Source organism: Lepeophtheirus salmonis, chromosome 8 (assembly GCF_016086655.4).
Source record: "Lepeophtheirus salmonis chromosome 8, UVic_Lsal_1.4, whole genome shotgun sequence".
NCBI lineage: Eukaryota > Metazoa > Arthropoda > Copepoda > Siphonostomatoida > Caligidae > Lepeophtheirus > Lepeophtheirus salmonis.
Genome location: NC_052138.2, coordinates 14,744,852 through 14,767,605, shown reverse-complemented (window position 1 = coordinate 14,767,605; position 22,754 = coordinate 14,744,852). Strand labels below are relative to the sequence as shown.

Sequence of the window (22,754 nt, the reverse complement as noted above, 5' to 3'; positions counted from 1 at the left end):
TTACACCACCAGTGTCACTGAACCTTCCATTTCATGATTTAATAAATAAATTACAAATTTACTTATATGACTACAAACGTTTGTTGTATATTTTCTCATAAATAAATTAATCCCTTGTTATTTCTGATGTGTTGAAGAATACTCTGTCATTAGCATATGTTTTATCCAAGGCTCTTTCCTTTTCTTGTTTGTTTTTGACTGCTTTTACTTTTGACGCAAATATATATACATATATATATATCAATATCTACACACACTCGCTCAAGCCATAAGTTCTTGTTTGGTGTTATGATTAAGCAAATGTGTAATATTATTAAAATTAATAATAAATATGTATATTTAGATATAAGTAAACGTAAAGCGGGTAAATGTAGACTTCTTAAATATATAATAATATTAAAGAAGTACTTATATAGTAGTCATATGAGTGTGAATATCGATAGAGAGAGAGAAAAAGAGAGCTGCTCTCATCGGTCTTCTCAAAACTGTTGCTCCTCCGCGTGCGTACTCGTTTCTCAAGCGCTCAAAAGTTGGTGCTAGGAAAAATAAATAGTAAAATCATACAGCTAGATGAATGTATTCGTATATATTAACACTTAGTTAAATTTGAGATATATACAAGCGTAGAAGTGATTATTTTGGTAAGCGGTGGTTAGTTATAGAGTGAGTCGTAAAGTGTTTTGATTACCTATTTCAACTAATTATAAAAAGTGATGTATTTTGTGTTCTAAAAGCTTTGAACACATTTACATAATGTCGGAAAAGAGAAAAAACTTATTCCCGGATGAGGGCGAAGAAAGTGACGACTCGACGTCTTCTTCATCCTCCACAGCGACTTCCGCATCCTCTTCATCTTCAACCTCCTCATGCAATACTGTCACAGACGAAATTCCCTCAAAGGATCAAATATCCTTCAATGTGCCACCCATCCGTGAGGGATCCCCCGTATTTTATTTAGATCCCGTGGATTGGCTTCGCGTTGAAGGCTCTTCACCAATCCCTCCCCGTCTTCTTCATAGCACTTCTACTCCTCCCACGAGTAGTCTACTTAATACTTCAAATCCTCATCGACGTAAATCCTCTGGACTCAAATCTCTTCATATTCTTTATGAGAGGGAGGGAGAGACGGAGTGTGGTACTTCGAGTGCCCCAACTTCTGTCACTACTCCTCCAGACGTGACTGTGAGTTTGCCTTCATCGGGGTCATTTGCCTCTTTGCTTGGGGGGTACAATACTCACGTTCATGACTGCAAACGGCGGAGGCGGAAGATCAATATCCCGATACTCTGTTCTCGTGCGGCTGCTATGGTAGGACACTTCTTCTTTTCTTTTCTTTAAGTTGTACCTTACTTCTTATGCAAAAAATATATGTATCTCGTCTCTATTTGAAGATTCATCATACATTTCTACAAAAAGGAAATTAATATGAATCATGATATTTAATAATTATTATTGCAAGTCATTTGGATATGACCTTAAAGTAACATACATTTGAAAGCTAGTTGGAAATTATAATTAATTGTCAGTTGAGAGGGATTGTTCCTCTCCTCTAAATTATATAATCTTGTTTTTTTTGTATGTTGTTAGATGCAAGATTATCTTCAAATTTTCTTGGCTCTGATAGGTAGTCTTTTGGATGTCCTTGTTTATTTGGTCCAGTCTTAGGACCGGTCCTAATGGTCCTTGGCACCGGGTCTTAAGACTGTCAGTCCTTCGGACTATGAGTACTAGAACTGATTAAAAAAAAGAATTAAAGTTAAGTGCTATCATCAAGGATCGATTTTTAGAAGTTTTTAGGACGGATATACAGGAGTGTACTGCACTGACACTAAACAGGACGGAACTACTGTTTTCTGAATTAAAAAGAACTCACATAACACTACTGATAGGCATAAAATATATTGAAATAATCAGCACATTGTATTAACTTGATAGATCAAAAGTAAAAAAACAAAACAATGTCATGATTTAAAAATAAAAATACTATTCCTCTCTCTCTCGATGATTCAGGAAAAGTTTAGTTATTAAAGCCATAATTAAAAATCATTATTTAATGTTAGGCATATTATAATGAGTTCAAATATTGTTTTAAAGTCTTCCATTTGTTTCCAATGTATGTACAACGTACCTTTAAAATGGAATGAACTTGATAAAGAAATGATTTTCCTTCCTTCGCAAGTTTTAATTCAAAAATTCATAATTCTTGTGTTCTTTTCTAACCTTCGGATTTTTTATTATATTTATGTGATGCATCAACATAAATTAATCTGGAACAAAAATAAAGAAATAAAACAATCTCAATTATTTTACTTTACATATACATAGAACGCAATATTTCATTGACCTGTTTGATTCCATTATGAGCTGTGTTCAAATTTATGGGATGAGTTGATATACCCAATGATATAAAATATAGCTTGAGTCATGTCTTTGATTCATGAGACTTTAATTGGCCACTATATGACTCTTTCAAATAAAATATATTATTTTTGAGTACTTCGCAATTTGGGGTACCTCAGTAGGGACAATAAGAATACTCTGTTGATTAAAATTAACAATAATTTGTATAAGAACACAAATGTTATCCACACCAGGGGTGTCCCAAGGATTATATTTTTTTTGGGAAGGGGCTAGATTTTGGGAGAAAAATCAATAAAAAAAAATCCATTATTTAATTTTTTTTTTCAAAAATCCGCAGCGATTTACAAAAAATTATCTTTTATGGAAAATATTTCAAATATCAATTTTTTTGGAAAAATACTTCAAATATTAATTTTTTTGGAAAAATATTTCAAATATTAAATTTTTTGGAAATAAAATTATAAAATCCATTACTATTCACAAAAAAATTAAATTTCCGTGAAAACAATAATTTTGTAATAATATTTCAAAAATTAATAGAAATTCATAAAAAATGTAATTTTTTAGAAAAAAGAGATTTCATAAATTTAATTTTTTCGAAAAAAAATTTCAAAAATCCACAGCTTTTTTTCAAAAAAAAATAATGTTTTGCTATACTGCATATTTTGCCTGAATTACCTTTTTTTTAAGAAAATAAATCTTACAAAAAAAATAAAAATTACCCCTGAGTTTGCGTTAAAGTTTTTCATCCTCACCAAAACGATTCTAGATACAAGCTAAAACTCCTTAGTTTTGTGGAGCTACATCCCTTGCACACTCATTTTTGTAAAAAAATAATCTAGCTTTTTTTTGTGAAGACGAGCCACCTAGTATTTATTATATATACATTGATATATTTATTTATCTATGTTATCCATATTTAAAATATAATATTAATATATCTATATAGAGATTTCAAAGAACATTATTATTTTTTTATTTTTTTTAAAAAGACCATCTATCATTGGAATAAATTATATTCAAGTTGTATCTTATACATTTAATGAATCTTTTGATTTAACTGTTGATACGGTATATCGGTTTTAACAACGGCAAATGTGACTTTTCTCATTTTAATGACCTCTTACTGTAATCATATATATTTATATTTTTTGTACTATGTATGATCAAAATCGATCCGTAACTTTTGCCTTAGTTTTGGTGACTAATAAACAAACAGGGAAAAAATATAATATAACATTTTTTCAATTGAATAAAAAAAGAATTCGAAATTAGAAAATAACAGTTTCTTTTTGATCATACCTCCAATATGTACATGTTTTAACTTATATAAGCAAATTATAGAAGCTACAAATTCTACAACTCATTACGCATTATTTAATCGCATCATCAGTCATTTTAATTACTAGTGATATATTAATGTACTCCTTTTATTCTCATCTATTAAAATTACATATTTATGAGTAATATAACTGTGAGTATTTGGACTCCATAATGTGCACCAGTATGGTCTTATTAATTATTCATTTTCCATAAAAAATATATAATCAATATATCGATCATCCATGGAATAACATTTTATTTTTGCATTATCCATTTCCAAGAGGATGTATCCTCAATTCTTCATCTAATATATTTCAACTCATTTTGTTGAAGCAACTTGTATAATTTGCTTTTACAAGTTGTATTTTGTACTCCATGCGTCATACTTAAGTTTAGACTGAAAAATATTTTTCAAACACTTTTAAAAAGACTTGATAGATAGTGACAAAATATTTAAGTTTATTTCCAGTGAATTATAACTAAATTTTACATTTTTTATTGACTATGGCCTCTCTCGGCCTCAATTACAGCCTCCCCCTCTTCCTGAAGACCATACACACCTTATGTCTTCTGACATGTCAGCCCATGCAGTCTTCATGGCGGACTCCAAAGGCCCCACAGACCTGTGAGGCTTGTTGCAGGCAGCTCCCTCGACCTTTGCCTGTATGGAATAACCCAAAGGATTAAGATTTGGGGGGCTGTGAGGTCACATGTTCTTGGACGTGTTACAAATAACCTTGGCTTTAGACAACTTTTTCTCATTTGTGGCTGTCGTAATGAGATGTTTCTTCCTCCTTGCTCCCAATTCGCTCACAGTCATTTTCTTAGCTACACCGCGAATCATTTGCACTGATTTTTTAGCAAGGGTGTTTTTGAGACACACAATCATGGCCTCTGACTTTACCCAGACTTTCTGGCGAATGTTCCTTAGGTTTTAAATCCCTCTTAATTCAATACACTGCCGTCTTGCTGATCTTGAGGTCAATTGGAATCTCAGTTGATATCTAATGGCTCCCAGCTCAAAAATTCATTTGGCTTCCATTTTGTCGTCTTTGAAGATGCAAAACTATGTTTGAAAAAAAAAAAAATGCAAATGATTATTAAAATATAACGCAACCTCAAAAAAATAAACACACCAAAATTCCTACCAAAACTCAATCTGTGAGCATTTTTTAAAGTGTAAACATAAATATGATGTATGGGGGACTTGACAAATACCTACATATAGGACGTGATACGAGTATATAACTGTTGTTGTTCTTTTAAATGTTCCTATTTATTTATTCGTTAAAAATAAACTCTTCATTTAAGTAATTGTTATCTATTATGTTCAACTTTACATATAAATTAATGAGAATACTTAATTTGCCATTTCTCATCAGAAAAATAACAACGTCTTCAAAATATGCTACAAATATGCAAATACTCTTTTATGTGAACATATATACTGATAGACACTTTATAACATAAAGTAGGTTGCTTATACAAATATTTTTTATTTGACATGTGGAATTGACCAAAAAAAAAAATTGTATGTACAATATTATCCATATTTATGAAATATTGTGCATTGTCTGTTTACTGAAATGTAAATGGCCCAATATCAATATTGAGTATTTACACAATATGTATAATATAGCCTATAAATGTCAAACACAAAAAGGACAATGTCACTTTGGTCTCAATAAATAAGGAGCAGCTCATGATTTCTAGGGTTGTGAATCCTAAGCATTTTTCAGCGTGCCAGTTTCTTTTTGTTGTTGGCAACCGGAAGAGATATTCTCTCCTTGAGAATAAAAGTATAAGAATAATTTATGATGAATATCGCATGTATGTATTTTGGAGATTTATAAAACAAAAAAAAAACAATAATCAACATTTTTTGGAGGGAAACAGCTTAGCTGTGATGACGTTTCATTAGATCATCTACAATCAGCTGTGACGAGGGGGAGAAGGAAATCAACAAGGGCATTGGCAAGGAATTACTCCAATGTCGATCTCCAATTCTACTTTGAGTACAACAAGGCCTTGCTCTTACAACACCGCAACAAATTCTCAGGGTTATTCTCCGTCTTTTGTGAACACACATATCTTCAATCAAGTTTAGAATATAACTTAATGTGGTAGAAAAAAAAAGTTCCCTTCTCAGTTGTTAAATAAGGAATGCCAACAGCTTAGGAAAAGAAAATTCAATGTTCAGATGACCAATTCCAAAAAAACGGGGCGAGCTCAAAAATAAACTCAATTTTCATCACTAATGATAAGTAAAGATTGAAGAAATATCTAAATCCTTGTGAGTGTAAATCAAAAAGAAAAGTATATGTTGGTTAGTTTGATAGATGATGTCATCGATTGAAAAAGATGACTAAATAAAGTATAGGGCTCGGAGCTTGTACGTTTGAATTTTCAAAATTGGAGATATAATTAATAAGAGCACTAATATCCTGCAGATTACCAACATATACCTTTTTTAAATATATGCCCCCGAGGATTCAAACCAGTTTCACATCCCTAATGATAAGCATATAGTGTAAACACGAGTATATGTGCTTATGTATGATGGAAAGCAACGCTGAGGAGTTATATATGTTGGTCCTGGTTGAGCTAAAATTAGAATTGAACGTCCTTTCCGAACACATTCAATTATATTCAAAGCCTGATTAAACATTCACGTGTGCTCATAAAAGACGGAGAGTAATCTGCCCTTGTTGGACTCGGAGTAGGATTGAGGATCGATATCAGAGTCCTTCTTGCCATTGTCCTTGTTTATTTCCTTCTCCCCTTCCTCTTCATCACAGCTGCTGGTAGCTGATCTAATGAAACGTCATGACAGCTAAGCTGATTTTCCTCCAAAACATTCTTCTTATTGTCAGGGTTACCATGTTTTTTTAACATGACCAAAATACACCCGATTTTCATCACTAGAAAAACAACCAATGAAAATGGGGTTCCACAGATATATAGATAATCGAATACTATTTTTTTAATTTTACCTGCGCCTTTTTACAGGTATTTTTTACATTGATATTTCACGTATTCATAAAAGTTATTGTTCCTTTTTTCTATGCTTCTATCATTGATACATACGAAACTCGATTGAACATTGGCGTGTGCTCGTAAATGACGTAATGTAAAACTGAGGATTTGTTACAGTCTTGGTGTGACTCAGAGTAGAATTGAGGATCGACGAGGGGAGTCATTCATGCCAATATCCTTGTTTATTTCCTTCACTCCCACGTCACAACTGATTTTAGCTGATCTTCTGTAACGATATGACAGCTAAGCTGCTCTCCTCAAAAAAAATCTTAAAATTGTCATGGTCCCCCTTTTGATTTTCGGCTATTTATTTTTAACATGCCCAAAATGCTACCGATCAGCATTCCTTATTATGATAGTTAATGGTAATTGAGTACTACCTATTTTCCCATTTCCTAAAAAAAAGACATGCTTGAATTTTAACCAACTAAGGCCGAAAAAAAAAGAAAAAAAAATGAGTCCATGTAAGTATAGAGTTGGGTTATTATATTGACAATACATAATATTTACATTGCTAACTATCTACTTACATAATTAAATGTCTCGTGTCCAAACAAACTTATCATCTGTGTGTATGTACATACATATAACATAGTAATTATCCTTACTAATAAGTTATATATTGCTCCCACTAATTGTATTATACCTCATGATATAATTGTCATGATAAACAGTGTACATATTCTCCCTGCACTCTATTTGTGTATCAAAGCAGGGCCCTCCTCATAAATCATGAAAGAAAAATGCTATTAATTAATTGATAGGATGCAATTATAATTGTCACGATGTAAGAACCTTCTTTTACCTTTTGACCAAATTCCTTCCCGCGTAACTTGTCTTCCTCATACCAAAGTATCGAAAGAGCAAGGTAGAAGTAGTCAGTTTTATGTACATAACTTTAACTTCAACTCTGCCACGATTGTCCTTGATCTCTTCTCTCCCTCACTCTTCCTCTTTTTATGGACAAATGATATATGATGATTCTCTCTTGACCTGGGTAATCCTTGAAGTATGATGACCACGTATGTTGTAATATCTTTTAATAACGAACATACATATAGTATAATCATGATTAAGGATGACTTTACATAGGAGCGTCTCTAGGTTTAAAAGACAGGAAGGCTTAGCCTTAAGAAGATTTATTTATTTTCCAGTTCATGGTTTTTTGTCCGGAAAGAAGATTTTTTTTTTGGAGGGGTGGAAGGGGCAGTTAACCTTTTTCTTTTGTGCAATCGGATCTGTTATTCTAAATCACATCCCCATAAATGTAAATACTACTATAATGGAAGTTTTTGGTCGTTGCTACCTGAATATATGTTTTTTTTTATTTTCTAAAGCTGTTCTCATTTTTATTTCATTCTTGAAGAGAGAACATGTAAAACATATAAAATATAAAGTGTAAACACGAATGTCTATGCTCAGAATGAAGGAGAGGAACGAATAAGAGCTCGAAGTGTGAGTCCTTGTTGGCCTCGGAGTAGAATTAAGGATAGACATCGGGAGTGTTGATCAGTCCTTATTTGGAACTGACAGTCCTGCATTACATTCTTAAAACTTATAAAGTTGACGTCCTCAACCTTATTTCTTCTTTTTTAAGAGGCTATAGCACCTCCCAAACGAAGGAATTTTTGTTTTATAAGTGAAAAAAAATTGATTGCGACAATTTTTTTTTTTTTGGAAAGGATTTATTTTTTAAAGAATTAAGGACGTCCAATTGAAGTGGTTTGTCAGGTTTTGAACAAACACAGACAGGCGGAGGGGGGGTCAAAAATTATAGTTTTTTCCGGACTTCATAAATGTAAAACCTCTAAGGAGTGGGATTTCTGTTTATATTCTCATTGCACAGATGCTTGGAGCAGATCAAATAAAACACTATGACGTCTAAGCTGCGCTCCTCTCGAATATTCTTCCAATTGTCAGGATTATCACGTTAATCTCCGTTTTTACCTTATTTTTACATACTGGGAGGTAATATTTTATACATCTCGCGATAAGTATATTCATTAAAGTATGAATTAGAGTCTGGGGTAGGGATGAAATAACATTATTTATAATGTTGATATCATAAATTAAATTATGATACTAGACAAAAAATACATGAACGATGTTTCTTCTAATGTTGATCTGCCTTTTATGTATTTCGTTGTAAAAATGCATTGAACTTTTAAATAAATATAATCATATTATACACAATATATTTTGTGATGCAGGTATGTTTGCTCTAAATTAAATCAGGACAAATGACATTGTATTCTTTATTTCTTTAAAACAACAACTACCTACTTATGTGTGTAACTACGTATACTCGCACAAGTATACAGGGTATAACGAAAAAATGTAGACACTTATAAAAATGATTATACCGAAGTTGCCGTATTTTTTTCTTGTGAATTTTCCAATATATTAACTGAAAAATAGACATATCAGCAGATATTTAGTTCTTAAAAAATTATTTGGATCAATGATGTCTGAGTAACAGGACAAAAGAATCCACAAAAAAAAACCATTTTAAAACGCGGGAACTACTCCTTTAGAGATTACTAGGTGTATAAAACCAACTAGAAAGACAGTTTACAATGTGAAAATGAGGACGGAGCTGATGAAGCCATTCTGTCACTGGCAGGAAACCTATAGGGGACCATAATTCCCTAGCACCATTTTGAAGCAAGTTAATATTGCCCCCTACACTCTGGATGTTTACCCTCTCAATTATGCCTTTTGGGCACAAAATCAGAAAAAATCCTACAGACTTCGTTACACAAATAATGATACATTGGAGACCACCGTCAATGAACATTGGATGATTATGTTTAAAACATATATTAAGGCTGTTTAGAGGGACTTCAGTAAGGGATTTGAGGTTTTCCGTGAACCCAGTGGAGGCTATATTGATTCCTGCTTGACCTGACTGATAAATAACTATATATATAAAATTTCGATTTGTATATATTTATTTTCTATAGCTTTTTTTTTTGACAAAATAAAAGCCTTCCATTTTTTTGAGTTACACCCTGTACATCAGTTTTAATCTAAGTAAAAGCTTATATGTCATTTTTATCTCTGTAATTCTTTTTCTTATGTGTTTGTTTCTTCATTGGGTCGTTGCGATATAAGTTTTTCCTCCTTCTAGGTAAACTCATATTAACGCTATGCACAATACGTATTTTATGTACGTGCCATAAGAAGTCAACTCAGGATAGGAGAAGAACTTATTTAGGCCACAGATTGAGACCGAAAAAAATCGATCCAAATCAAGGCTTTACTTCGCAAACAAATAAATATATAGTGTATTTGGTTGTCAGCTGTCCTATGTTTTTACTAATTTTCTCCTAATAAATGTTCTGAACGTTGATTGGGTGAATTATATTTGATCTTTTTAAGCTGTGAACCATTCCTAACAGTTAATGAACAACATTACCCTAGTTGGGAAGATTTGGCTAATTACAAACTGATATTGGGCTTATTTTTGGATAAAAGGTTCTGTTATAAATTAAAAGTAACGCCGTCGTAGATTTAGACTGAAAAAAAAAAAATATATATATATATATTGAGACCATTTAATTTCGGTATACAGTCTTAAGATTGCGGTCTGGATTGAAATCTCAGTCCAAGTAGGTCCAAAAAAAAAAATCCCTTAATCAAAACCGAAATGTAAGTTTGGTCTTGAACCGAGTCTCAACACTAGTAGGTTTATTTATGTGACTACGAACATTTTGAGAGTCATATAGAAAATGTGATTGAAGTTTCTAAAGGAAATATTATAAATTATGTATTACTACGTGTAATTATTTATTTTGGGTCAATATTGTGTAGAGATATATAATTCGGTTCTTTGTCGATCCTATTTCACATATATTTTTTCTTAACACTTTCAAAACCTATCAAAAATAATCTTTGTATTATTTTGTCAAATTATTATCTTCCGCTCTTTCACATTTGTTGTCAAACAGGACTTAATATTTGATGAGTATTGTAAAAATTAGTATCTTGGTATATTATATACACTATAAAGTAGTGAGACTCGATATAGTCCGAATTTAATTTCTTCGGTTCGATCTTAAGATATTTTTTCAAGACTGCTAGACATTACCTCACTAATACAAAAAATTATAGCGTATTTTCTTATCACCTGTAAATGTTTCTACTTTTTTCCCCCTAATCACGCTTCTGAACAATGATAACTTGTCTTCAAATTAGCTTCTGTTAAACTGTGAACAATTCCCAACAATTATTATTGAGTAATAATTCAGTAATTGAGAAGAATTGGCTAATTATTAGGTTGTTCCGAAATGATTGAAAAAGATTCGTTTGAAAGGAAAGGAGAAGAGTTAACTACAAAATTCAACCAGCATCGATTTCCTTATGAATTGTATGATGGAAAAACAGTCGCTGAACATAGAGGCTCACAATTTTCGCTCCTACAAACTGGGTAAAACAGTATCTGAAATACACACTGACCTCACTATTGTTTAATCTGATGCTTGCCCTAGTCGTGCAACCATCCTTCGGTGGGATGGTTTGACTTGTGAGCTCGAGAAAGGTGTCCCATCAGGACATCCTCGGGAGACAAGGACACCCAACAACATCGCCCAAGTCAAGAACCTAGTTAAGAACAAATCCCGATTGAGTTTTCCAGGCTAAAGAATAGCAAAACTCGCCTGAAGGAACTTCTGCTCATGTGGGATATTTTTAGGAAAAATTCCAAGGACCGACGGTCCTAAGGCTGGATCGAATAAATAAGGACCGACACATCACTAACCTGAGCGTTGTTTCGTATTTTCACAAACTGTTATAATTACTATTTCATTCTTGAGGAAAGAACACTAAGTATTGAGCATTTAAATGTACTCATGGAAACGGAAAAGTAAAAGTGAGTATTTGTGGGGGAATTATCTTATTTATGAATGAATCAAATATATATTATAATAGCTTGGTCTGTCTGTCCATCGACGCCTGATAACTCTGAGTAAGGCTGGTTACCGCTAGAATATTGATAGGCAACAATAGGTCCTTCTATTAATATGTATATGTTATACTAGGCATACAATTAGACACCTTTGAATAATACATTATTGAATGTTGTTATTGCTCTAAGTGCTCAAGTCATTGACCTGTTAATAGAGATGATTGAATCATCTTCTCTCTCTATGGAAAATACATATTATCAAGGTTCATAACCTTCCCTTGTATAAGTAATATTAGGTCACTTTTGTACCAACTATATCGATTTTCATAATTCCGTCTTTAATGCCCTTACAATTTTTATCATTAGAATGTCTGAGTGTTTTTGTAGTTTTTTATTTATTTTACAGATTTGATTAGAAAGCTATTTAAGTTCCAAGATTTATATTTTTCCTAAATAGTTTTGTATACAATATTCATATTATGTATAAAACACGGACACTGTACTTTGTAGGGAGAAGTGATGAAAGGGCTTTGTTATATCGTTTCAGGATTATACATATGTAATTTATTTGAAGATATTATCAAAACTGTAATATGATTACATATATAAATAAGTTTATTCTCTATAATACTAGCAATGGGTGAGCACATTGCAGGGCAGATTAGAGGGGAGTAAAAACAAAGAATGAAGGTAGAAGAAAATAAATAGGTAAAGGAATTTAGAAAGAGACAGAGGAAGATGAGAAGAGGGAAAATACATAGAGAAGGAGAAAGATATAGAAAGAAACAGCCTCTTAATGACCTCTGAGGCCCAAAAAGTATCATAGAAACGTGGTTGGCTATTTTATATGTCTACTTGCTAAATTTTATAATGATCTGTTGACTGTTTTGGATTCCATGAGTGATAAAACCAAATACCATCTTATAAAGATTTATAAGATAAGATAAAAGTTGGCTCAAGCCTCTAAAAAAGGACTTGCAACGCCACTTGGCTGTTTATATATTTTTTCCTATAGATACTTTAAGGATAGAGGTGACAAGAACGTTAAAATGACAAATAAGTAGAGATGGGACCATTAATTGGAATCGGAGAATCGGGTGTTTTATCTGGAATCGGGATGGGCAAAATAATATTTTATTTGCGATTCCGATTCTTATTTATTACTAATATTTAGATTAAATTAATTGTCATACTAAAAGAATGTGTAAAGTTGGAAGATTTTATTTAAATAGTGATAAATAAAAAAAAAGAAATTTAAATTCTAATTAATATCCTTAGGTATCTACACACTCATCCCACAAATTTGAATACAAGGCTTGTAATTGACATAAATTTGTCAATGTATCAATAAAATAAATTGAATTATTTTCCTTCTCTTGAATTTTGCTTAAGATTCCATTTATTTTGATGCATCCAATATATTTTTGATACCCACCTTAAAAACAAACAAACACACTTGCTTGACATTTAAAAATCTGTTTGAAAAAAAGATCTCAACTAAATGTTGTTTTAGTCATTCCATATCGAACATGCAAATGTCAAATTAATCATAAATTGCAAAAATCTTTATTAGATGCTATTAGTATTCCATATTCAGACTGAGACAATATTGTCAACTGCTTAGATAAAAAATAAGTAGATGTATACCGTGTATACTTATAAGTAAATACCTTTCCATTTTCAAGGTCACTAATCATTGTTACAACAAAAAATCCATTTGAAACTGCATTAATTCGGAGTGCGAGATAAAATCTTCTTGGTTTTTTATTTCCATGAAATATTATAGTTTGACATGTGACTGATGTTATCTTAAAACTCTTTACATGGTGTTGTTGTACATTACGGTGTTTTTTTCAATTTGATTAGGTGAGTTAGGAAAAAATGTCATCTGTTAAGAAAATAATCTATGCAAAGTTTCATTTTCTACGATGAACTGTATCGCAAGACTGCACCACTATCTGTCGCTTTATTTACACACTAATATAAGTAAAATCACTCATGGCCCATTAAGTGTCTTGGTAGTTCTGGTTTATCGTTGATTTAGATAAATATTTTCGACAGAACGTTTGAATAAATAAATATGCAGCCACGGTTTCCATAAATTCATTAAAAAATTTATAAATGTTTTATCCAATTCGTCATTTATGGCGTAATGTCAGCTGAAATGAGGGGATTTTTAGTGGGAACCTTAACTACGCCACTCAATTTGACATTTAGCATAGATTACTCTATGGTACAGCTTTTGCATCCTACGTGTTCCTAAGATTTAAAGATTAATACCAGATATGATCCACTTTTACACATTCTATCAGGATTACTCAGGTTCAATTTTTGTAAATGACAATTTATCATTAAAAAAAACAGCTTTTTTTTCTTTGTAATTTGCAATCAGTTTTTTTTTCTTCAAAAAAGTTTTTTAAGCAATTTTATATTGTAATTGATACTGTTTCTTTATATTTTTGCAATTTTGTCTATTTTGCACTATTCTATTTTAAATTTTTTTAAACCCTTCGATTACAAAAAGATAATAATTTATGCAACTTTCCAAATAAAAAAAAAGGTAGATAATCACTATTATTATGATTGATCAATCTAATATCTGTTTTATGTCAGCAAGGTATACATATATATATATTATAGGCTAAATAATGAATGTTTTTTCATTCATTTAGAGACAAATTAATGATGAGATTATGTGCGCATAATTGTCTGAGTTCTTCTTGCAAAAAAATTAAAAAAAGAATTATAATATTTAAGGAAGGGTATGTGCGTATAATCTCATAATGGTTATTTGAACCATTCATTGTGGTTTTATTCCATTACTAAATATACAAAACTGTATACTGTTTTGTGTATGTTCATGTAGCAAATAAAATTAACTATAAATTACCTTCTTTTTCAACTATATTTAATAGTTAATAGACTTTTAAAACATTAAGGTTAAAAAATATACGGAACGTGGTTTTATTGATACTAATTATAAGATAACTCAATCGTTTAACAACATGATAGATCTACTAGTTGTAGTTGAGAGTCGGTCCAAGATCGAATTTTTTTCTTGTTCGGTATTGAATGTTATTTTCTTGACTGATTTGGACCAATATTTCGGGGCAAAATGGCGATTTTAGGCGGGAAATAATGGTTTTCAAATAATGGACCTACTTTTTATGTCTCTATATATAAATCTTTGAAATAAATTTCAATTCAATTTAAACATGGGATGATATCAAAATATTTTCCAATCCGATATTTAATTAATGATGTGCCCGTATCCATAAAGGCATTTGTTTTGTAACGATTCATATCCTAATGCTTGTAAACAAGATTAAATTTTTGGGAAATGTTTTTTAAATATTAAATTTTTGGGAAATGTTTTTTAAATATTAAATTTTTGGGAAATGTTTTTTAAATTTTGGGAAATGTTTTTTAACATTTTTGGGAAATGTTTTTAAATATTAAATTTTTGTTTTTTAAATATTAAATTTTTGGGAAATGTTTTTTAAATATTAAATTTTAGGTAAAATATTTCAACATTCATTGCTGTATACAAAAATTAATCAATTTTTTTCCAAAAAATTGATCATATATTAAATTTTTGGAAAAAAAATTAAAATCCACAGCCATTGGCAAAAAATAATTTTTTTGGAAAACAGATTCAAAAATTAAATTTCAAATATTACATTTTTTACTCTGGTGCCTAATTTGCCCAAATTTCCAATTCTTTTTTTTGAAAGGAGCAAAAATTTCTAAATTTGGGAAAGGGGTTCAGCCCCTCCAGCCCACACTCTGCGGACACCCTGTATATTCGTCTCATGGGTGTATAAAAGGCAGCTAGATTATTCCAGGTCTCTAGAATTCTATAGCTAAGGATATAATATTTAATTTGTTGGTTAATCCTTTATTTGATCGAAAAGGCTTACTTGTGAGAGACAAATTAATTTGACAAAATAATTTTTAAGTTATTAGTACAGATTTGTCAATTAAAAAAAGAGAGCTATTTTAATGGAAAACACACTTTACAAGCCTTTGTATTAAATAATAAATAAATCTGATCTTCTTTTTTTACCAATTCGAATAACCAAAGCGGGAAAACTTTGTGTCGAACTCCTTTTAAAGTACATATGCCATAACAAATGCATTCATTCATTGAAGTCTGAGTACTCTATGGGAATTAAGTATTCCCTCGCAACCATTATTTTTTCCTTCCCTCCTTGTTCTGATTGCATCATATAAAATACGTATAACTATAAAAGTAATGGCTTTGTTTTGAAAGATGACACCACAAGGCTCATTCATGCCTCAAAAGAGTTGGATATGTGTATCATGATAAAACAGTAAATTACATACCTATTAGTGTTGAGACTCGGTCCATGACCAGACTATTTTTTAGTTTGGATCTAAGTGATTTTTTATAGAGCAATTTGGCCCTATATTTCGGTCCTGATATTGGTGTCAGAAATTTAATCATTTTCAAAACGTGGACTTATGTTTCGGTCTAAATCTATGTACCAATTTTCTCCCGTATCTGTCTAATTTATGAGTTGTAAAATATGATTTATGTAACACATTTAACTTTATACGGCGTTATTATAGATCAATGTTCACAATTTGGAAACACAGTTGACATCATCAAGAATTCACCCATAGAATCAGTCTAGATTGAGTTTTTCTTTGGAACCGGTCTATTTGGTGTTACTTCACTAAGACAAAAATAATAGTCAATGTTTCCGATTCTCTTCCCTTATTAGTGGTCTAGCCCTTTTTGGTAGAATTAGAGTTATATATTGTTAAGCTGTAAACAATTTACAGCAATAATTGAGCAATAGTTTCTTAGTTGGGAATAATTGACTGACAAGGCACTGATTTTGGGCCTTCCCCCTTTTTTTTGGAGGAAAGGTTGTCCTAGAAAATAAAGATAACAATGTGATTTAGACTGAATTTTTGTTGGAGACAGGTTCAGAAAAATTATAACGGTATTAGATCAGTCTGGAGTTTTCAGAACAAAACCTAAAAATAAAATTTATGTCTTTATGCTCGAATGAATTATTGATATTTAAATTTTATTTTTTATTGTACCCTAAGAAACAAGTACATACACACATTTTGGTTAATGGCTACAGTATTACTCCGAACTACGAGTAATATTCTTACTATAGAAGTCATCGATACAGTATTTTAAATTATACATATTTAAATATCATTTTAAGTACATAAACGTTGTTAAACTATATTATTTTATTTTTTTTTACTAAAATATCTTGCGGCAAAATAATATAACTCCTTGAATGATGATATTATTTAATATATTTATTACCAGCAGTAGTACCTAGAATTGTACAGATATATTACTTATTTGGGTATAACAAGGCCGGTCTGAGGTATAAACAGTAGATGAGATTGCTAGGGGGGGAGGGGGCAAAAAATTGATTTTTATTCAAATAAAAGTTTCTTTCGTTAAGAAAATATTGATACAATTTAAGTAAAGGTGTATAACCAAGTACCTGCATTATCAAGGGCAGCAAATATACAATAGCCGATTCTGAACATGATGGTAGACTTTAAGACATATGATGCTTACATTAGAACTTGACGAACTAGAACTTTGCTAATAAAAGTTGGGTAGTAGCCTTGTGTTTGTTTAACTCAAAGTTCAAAGCGAGTAAGTGGCCTTTTTCGAAGAGTGACTAACTCATTTAAATTACCATTTAAAATTGAAAGAAAAAATCCAAAAAAATTACTCTTGAGCAATTTTCAACCAAGTATCCACTCGGATTACGAGGTAAAACTGTTTAGTTTTAATACTTACTTTTTTTAAATGGTTTTATCTCATATTTAATTAATGGTTATTAAAATAACTACAATGGAATATGAATAGTATGAAGTCATAATAGCTCCACTTAGTACATTAATGCAGCTATTAATTCCTATAAATCCCTTTAATTTCTTGGGTAAATTAAATTTAAAGTCAAGGTACAGTCTAGGTCATTAAAAATAACTATTATTATACAGGTATGAATGGCTGTGTCGGTTACAATATTTTGATTTCTCAGCCTATATTTGAAAGAGTTTACTGTCTAAATCGGATACAAAAGCCGTTTCTTAGAACAATATTTACGAAGCGACGTCAATATTTGTAAATATAAGCTCTTGAAGTCATCAGTCAGTTCTCATAATTTTTTATATGAGCTTTAAATATTTTAATTATACTCAAGTTTAATAAAAATACAATAACGCTTTTCTCACTGATGTACTTTTAATCATATAATTTCTAGTATTATATGGTGTTAATATACCGTTGTTATTCTCCATGACATCAAAATGTGTCTGTCTTGTCGAGAAGTCTGTACGGTACATCAAATTGAACATTCCAGCAACCTGGATTACATGATTGTCTAACCTTGTATTTCTATTAACCTTGAATTGTACCTTAATTTGAAATAATGGTCAACTATTCACGTGCTTGTTTTACAAAAACAAACTCTATTTCTACACTAAGGTACGTAACTACAGCGTGTCCTAGCGAATTTTGAATGAAACTTTGGGAGGTTTTCATTGACTTACTAAATAATTGATCAATTTTTTCTGTAACCAGTTGAGTAATAAAAACAAACAATTTCTTTAAAAAAAATTCTCTATCAGACCAAGGACAACAGAGATGGGAGACCGATGTAAATCTTGTGTCAGCGCTTCTTAACGCAGGAATGAGTTACGACGAGATCCCCCCCCCATCATTCCCAGCTCCAATGGGCTCATTAACAAGATTTAAAAGCTGAAATACGTCAATAAGAGCCTTTGAAGGAAGTATGGAAGCCACAAGGCCAAAAAAATAAATCAAAAGGAGTATAGGACAACTTGGCGAATATCTGCCCCTCTTCAATATGGCCTTTGTGGTCATCAGACTGCAACCCTCTTGACTATGGGATCTGGGATGGAATCAAGCGGAACCTCCCATGCGGATATCTTCAAGGCTACCAAGAAGAAGGAGTGGGCTGGCGTATCGAAGGAATACGAGAAGAAGACCTGCAAAACCTATGCCCAATGCTATGGTGGAGGCCAAGGGTAGCGACTTTGAAATAAAATTGTTTGAATAAATTAAAATACATATATTAGGGATGGTAAAAAGAAAGCCATGATTTTTTATGGATTTTTTTCGGTTAATATTATCTTCTTACATGACGATCGGGTTCGAAGATTTCCATTATTCTACTCACAGTTTCAACAATTGACCTAACATGTCTTGCATCTTTGACATCAAATGTACCGGAAAGGAATCGACAGGGGCGTCCACAGTGGGTAGGCTGAAGGGCTCCTCAAATATGGAATTTTTACTTTTTACTACAAATGTTTATATTCGATTTTTTTTTTTAATTTCATTTAGTTTTTCAATTTTTTTCCCAAAAATTTAATTTTCTTGCACGGGCTATAGATTTTGAATTTTTTTTTCAAAAAATTTAATTTTGAAACTTTTTTCAAAAAAATTAAGTAATTTGTGAAAAGCTGTCGAGTTTTGAAATTTTCTGTGAATAGGTGTGAATTTTATAGGAATTTTTTTAGAAATTAATTTCTTTTAAATAAAAAATTCTTATCACCTAATACCCCAAAAATATAATCCTGCGGACGCACCTGATCGAGGAACCCAAAATTGTGCAAGATTGTCTGTTACAGTATCAGGACCGTAATCACAGTACACATTTGCACTTTTATCGCAGAAAAACTGGTAATTATGGCGTATTTTATCCTTGCTGGTATTTAAACCTATACAGGCGCTCAAACAATAATAAAACTTGTCATATAAGTTGTTTTTTTAGTACGAAATCTTATCTTTCTAATGTCATCCAGCCTAAATGGATTGCACTTATACAACGCAAGATACATATTACTAAAGTCATCTATTGGAAAAATAATGGATTACTTTTTACTAGACCTATTACCTTGTTACTGCTTGTACTTTTACAGAATCTTGATAAAGTTGAGCTTGGGAAAATTATTTCACAATTTACGCGGACAGACTGTATAATATTAGTGAAAGGATATCTTTTAGAGGCTTAAGTCAAATATTAATGTATATGCTCAGATATTATGTATTTATTTAGATAATTTTTTTGATTAGCATCCACCAACTATTTGGTCCTGTAAAAAACTAGCTACACACTGATTATCATTTTGACGTGGGTATTTATGAACTATCAAATACATAGAATCTATGTATCTAATAGTATTATGAATAATTGTCATAATAAAATGATATTGTTTCCTACAAATGCAAACAGTTTATTTTATGTTGTTCATATCTTAAGTCCTAGCTATATACATAGAAACACCCATGCAAATTAAGAGTAGCACATAAATTATTCATTCTATGTATTTCTGTTCAAATTGATTCTTTTTGATAAAATGTATTCTTTTTTATTACATGCGTATATTTATTTATTCTTTCTTTTCGTATTTTTAGGTAAGACGAATCTTTATTATTTAAAGGTGAATTCAAGTCTATTTGACAGTCACACATAATATTATGTAAAATCATTCTGGATTGGAAATTCCCTCATTCTTTTCACATATTTTGACTTGGATAATATCTTGAGTTGAGTCAAGGAACTTGTTTCTAAACAGCTTGCATACATAACCTATGAGATCAGACATTTCCTTCCTGTATGCACGTACATATTGTAGACTTTCCCCAACGCCTTCCTACTCATGTTGCTTATTACATAGGTATATGGGACATCCATATGTACTTCGAGTCAACAATACAAAATAGTCCTTTAAAGTTGTCGTACGCAGAATAAATATTTTAGCGTTTGCTTTAAAATATGTAAGCATATATACTGTGTCTTTGACTTATTTAATTATTATGTCCTGACAAAAAAATTTAAACAGGGTTTTTTTTTTTATAAATGGACAATGTAACAAATAGTTTTAGATAGAGTTGGATAACTATTTTACTTCTTTATCAAAGTTTGTCCGTCGGGTTGGAAGCTTAAAAAGGCGTCGTTTTACATTGTTAATAGGAATAACAATGTTGCAACAAGGATGTATAGGTGCGCTTCATATTAAAAGATTAAAGAAATTGGAGGTGCATATATATATATATATGCGGCTGTAAATCCTAAGCATTTTTAGGGTGCTAGTTTTGCTGGTATTCTTGGCAACATGAAAAAAAGCTTATTTTTATTTACTTAAACTTTTAACTTTATTATTTTATGCTTGAAGAAAGAACATCAAAGTATTTAGTAACTACGCGCGAGTGTGCTCATAAAAAACGTAGAGTAACTCTGATGATTTTTATGGAGTTAGTTTAAATATTATTTATGCAAATCTATATACCACAATTAAAGCAAAACTTTTCTGTTCGTCTACACCAAGTATACTTTCTATATTAGGAGTGGGATTTGTGTTTAATTTCTTCATCTTGCACCTACCTGTAGCAGATCTAATAAAACGTAATGACAACTAATCTACGCTACTCCCAAACATTACTTCAATTGTCAGGATTACCACCTTCATTTTCGTTTTTTTTATTACAAACTGGGAGGTTATATTTTAAGCATGATGTAATGTACGAGGTAGGAATCAAATAACATTATTTATAGTGTTGATATTATTAATTAAATTAGGACGCGATATTATGATAAATGAGATAAGTATTTATTAGGTACGTGTGAGTGTGTTCATGAAAAGCGGAGTCTAACACTAATGATTTGTTGCAAAGTTATCTTTTATATTATTAAAACTAAGTTTGTCTGCTCGTCGACGCCTAATAGCTCTGAGTAGTACCGTATATTAACAGATATTTGATATCAAAAATAAATTAAATTGCAATGGTTATTAAATGAATTTTCGTGGAGGTTGATTTATAAATATTAATATAATTTTGTGTTTTCAAATTGAATAATTTTGTATTTTCAATTTGAATAATTTCATTTTTTACTAAATTAGTAAACAATGCCTTTGCAAACTTGATCACTCAATATGGCCACCTTCAGCATCAAACAGAGCCTTTACACGTCGCTGGATAGCCTTGCAAGAGTTGATGACAAACGCCTTAGACAAGTTGTCCCACACAGCCACTATGGCGGTTTTGACTGTGTCCAAATTTAAGTTTGACGTTTTGAGGTTTCTCTCTCCAAACTACCACCACACATCAAAGTCCAGGAAAGCCACATCTGTGCGGACCAGAATCCAGCCATGTTATATGTGCATAACTTTTGGCACTTGGAGGACAAGTGCGAGAACTGCTTTCCAGAAGTCTTTCTGTCATTCTTCATCTTGGCCATCTTGAAAAACTGGCTCATGGAGCATTTTGCAATGTACATAATCCTTGCAACCTCAACTTCAGCATCTTGTAGATATGAGATGCGCTGTATTTTGCCTAATAACTCACTCATGATGACTAGATGACGAAATGTTTAGTTTAGTTTATTTATCAAGAAAAGATGGTTGAATTAGAATGTCAAAAAATAATCAGTAAGCCCTCCAAAATTAATGAGAAAATTATTATTAATTAATAATCCACGTTCGGCTGCCCATCCCTGTAGGTATTTCATCTTTATGGTTTAATCAATGATGTTGAGTCAGAGTAAAAATTATCATGTCTAGACAATTTATTGGAACATGTTTTTGAAAGTTAACTACATATGTACATATATGTATGTAATTATATCCCATTTGTAGATATTACCTACCTATATGCGTGTTAGTAGATGTTTAAATGCTATCATATAAGTAATTTAAAAGTTGTTTTAAAATTTTTCTGAAGTTGGTACAACATAATATGCATTATACTGTACAATGAAGCCAGCATTTTTGGTAACTGTGAATATGATGATAGATTGGAAATGAAGGATTTTATAACGTTGTAAATGGTACTTATATATTTATTTATATGAAGAATATTTTGTTTGATCAGTTTCAATTTGATTTTGGTTTTTGTTGAGAAAGAAAAACATCAAATATGCTATTATTTTATCAATTTATTCAACTGTAAAAATATTTAAATCAATCAAAAACAACCAGATAATTATGGAAAAAAAAGAAAATAAATTATAGTCGTTATTTGGATTTTAACTTTACATTTGTATAGTAACAAAAATGAGTGTCTATTAATGTTGGGCTACGGTTGAAAATT

The 22,754-nt window shown here is 31.1% G+C and overlaps 1 protein-coding gene across 1 annotated transcript in view; it reads left to right on the top strand.

Moving 5' to 3' along the window:
• The first annotated feature begins 551 nt into the window (after positions 1-551).
• The window catches only part of dop (microtubule-associated serine/threonine (MAST) protein kinase dop), a 398,456-nt gene continuing 376,253 nt past the window's right edge, over positions 552-22,754 (top strand). Inside the window, 1 exon segment of the mRNA XM_071890282.1 lies at positions 552-1,308. Within this exon segment, the coding sequence (XP_071746383.1) occupies positions 754-1,308 (555 nt within the window). The 5' untranslated portion in view covers positions 552-753.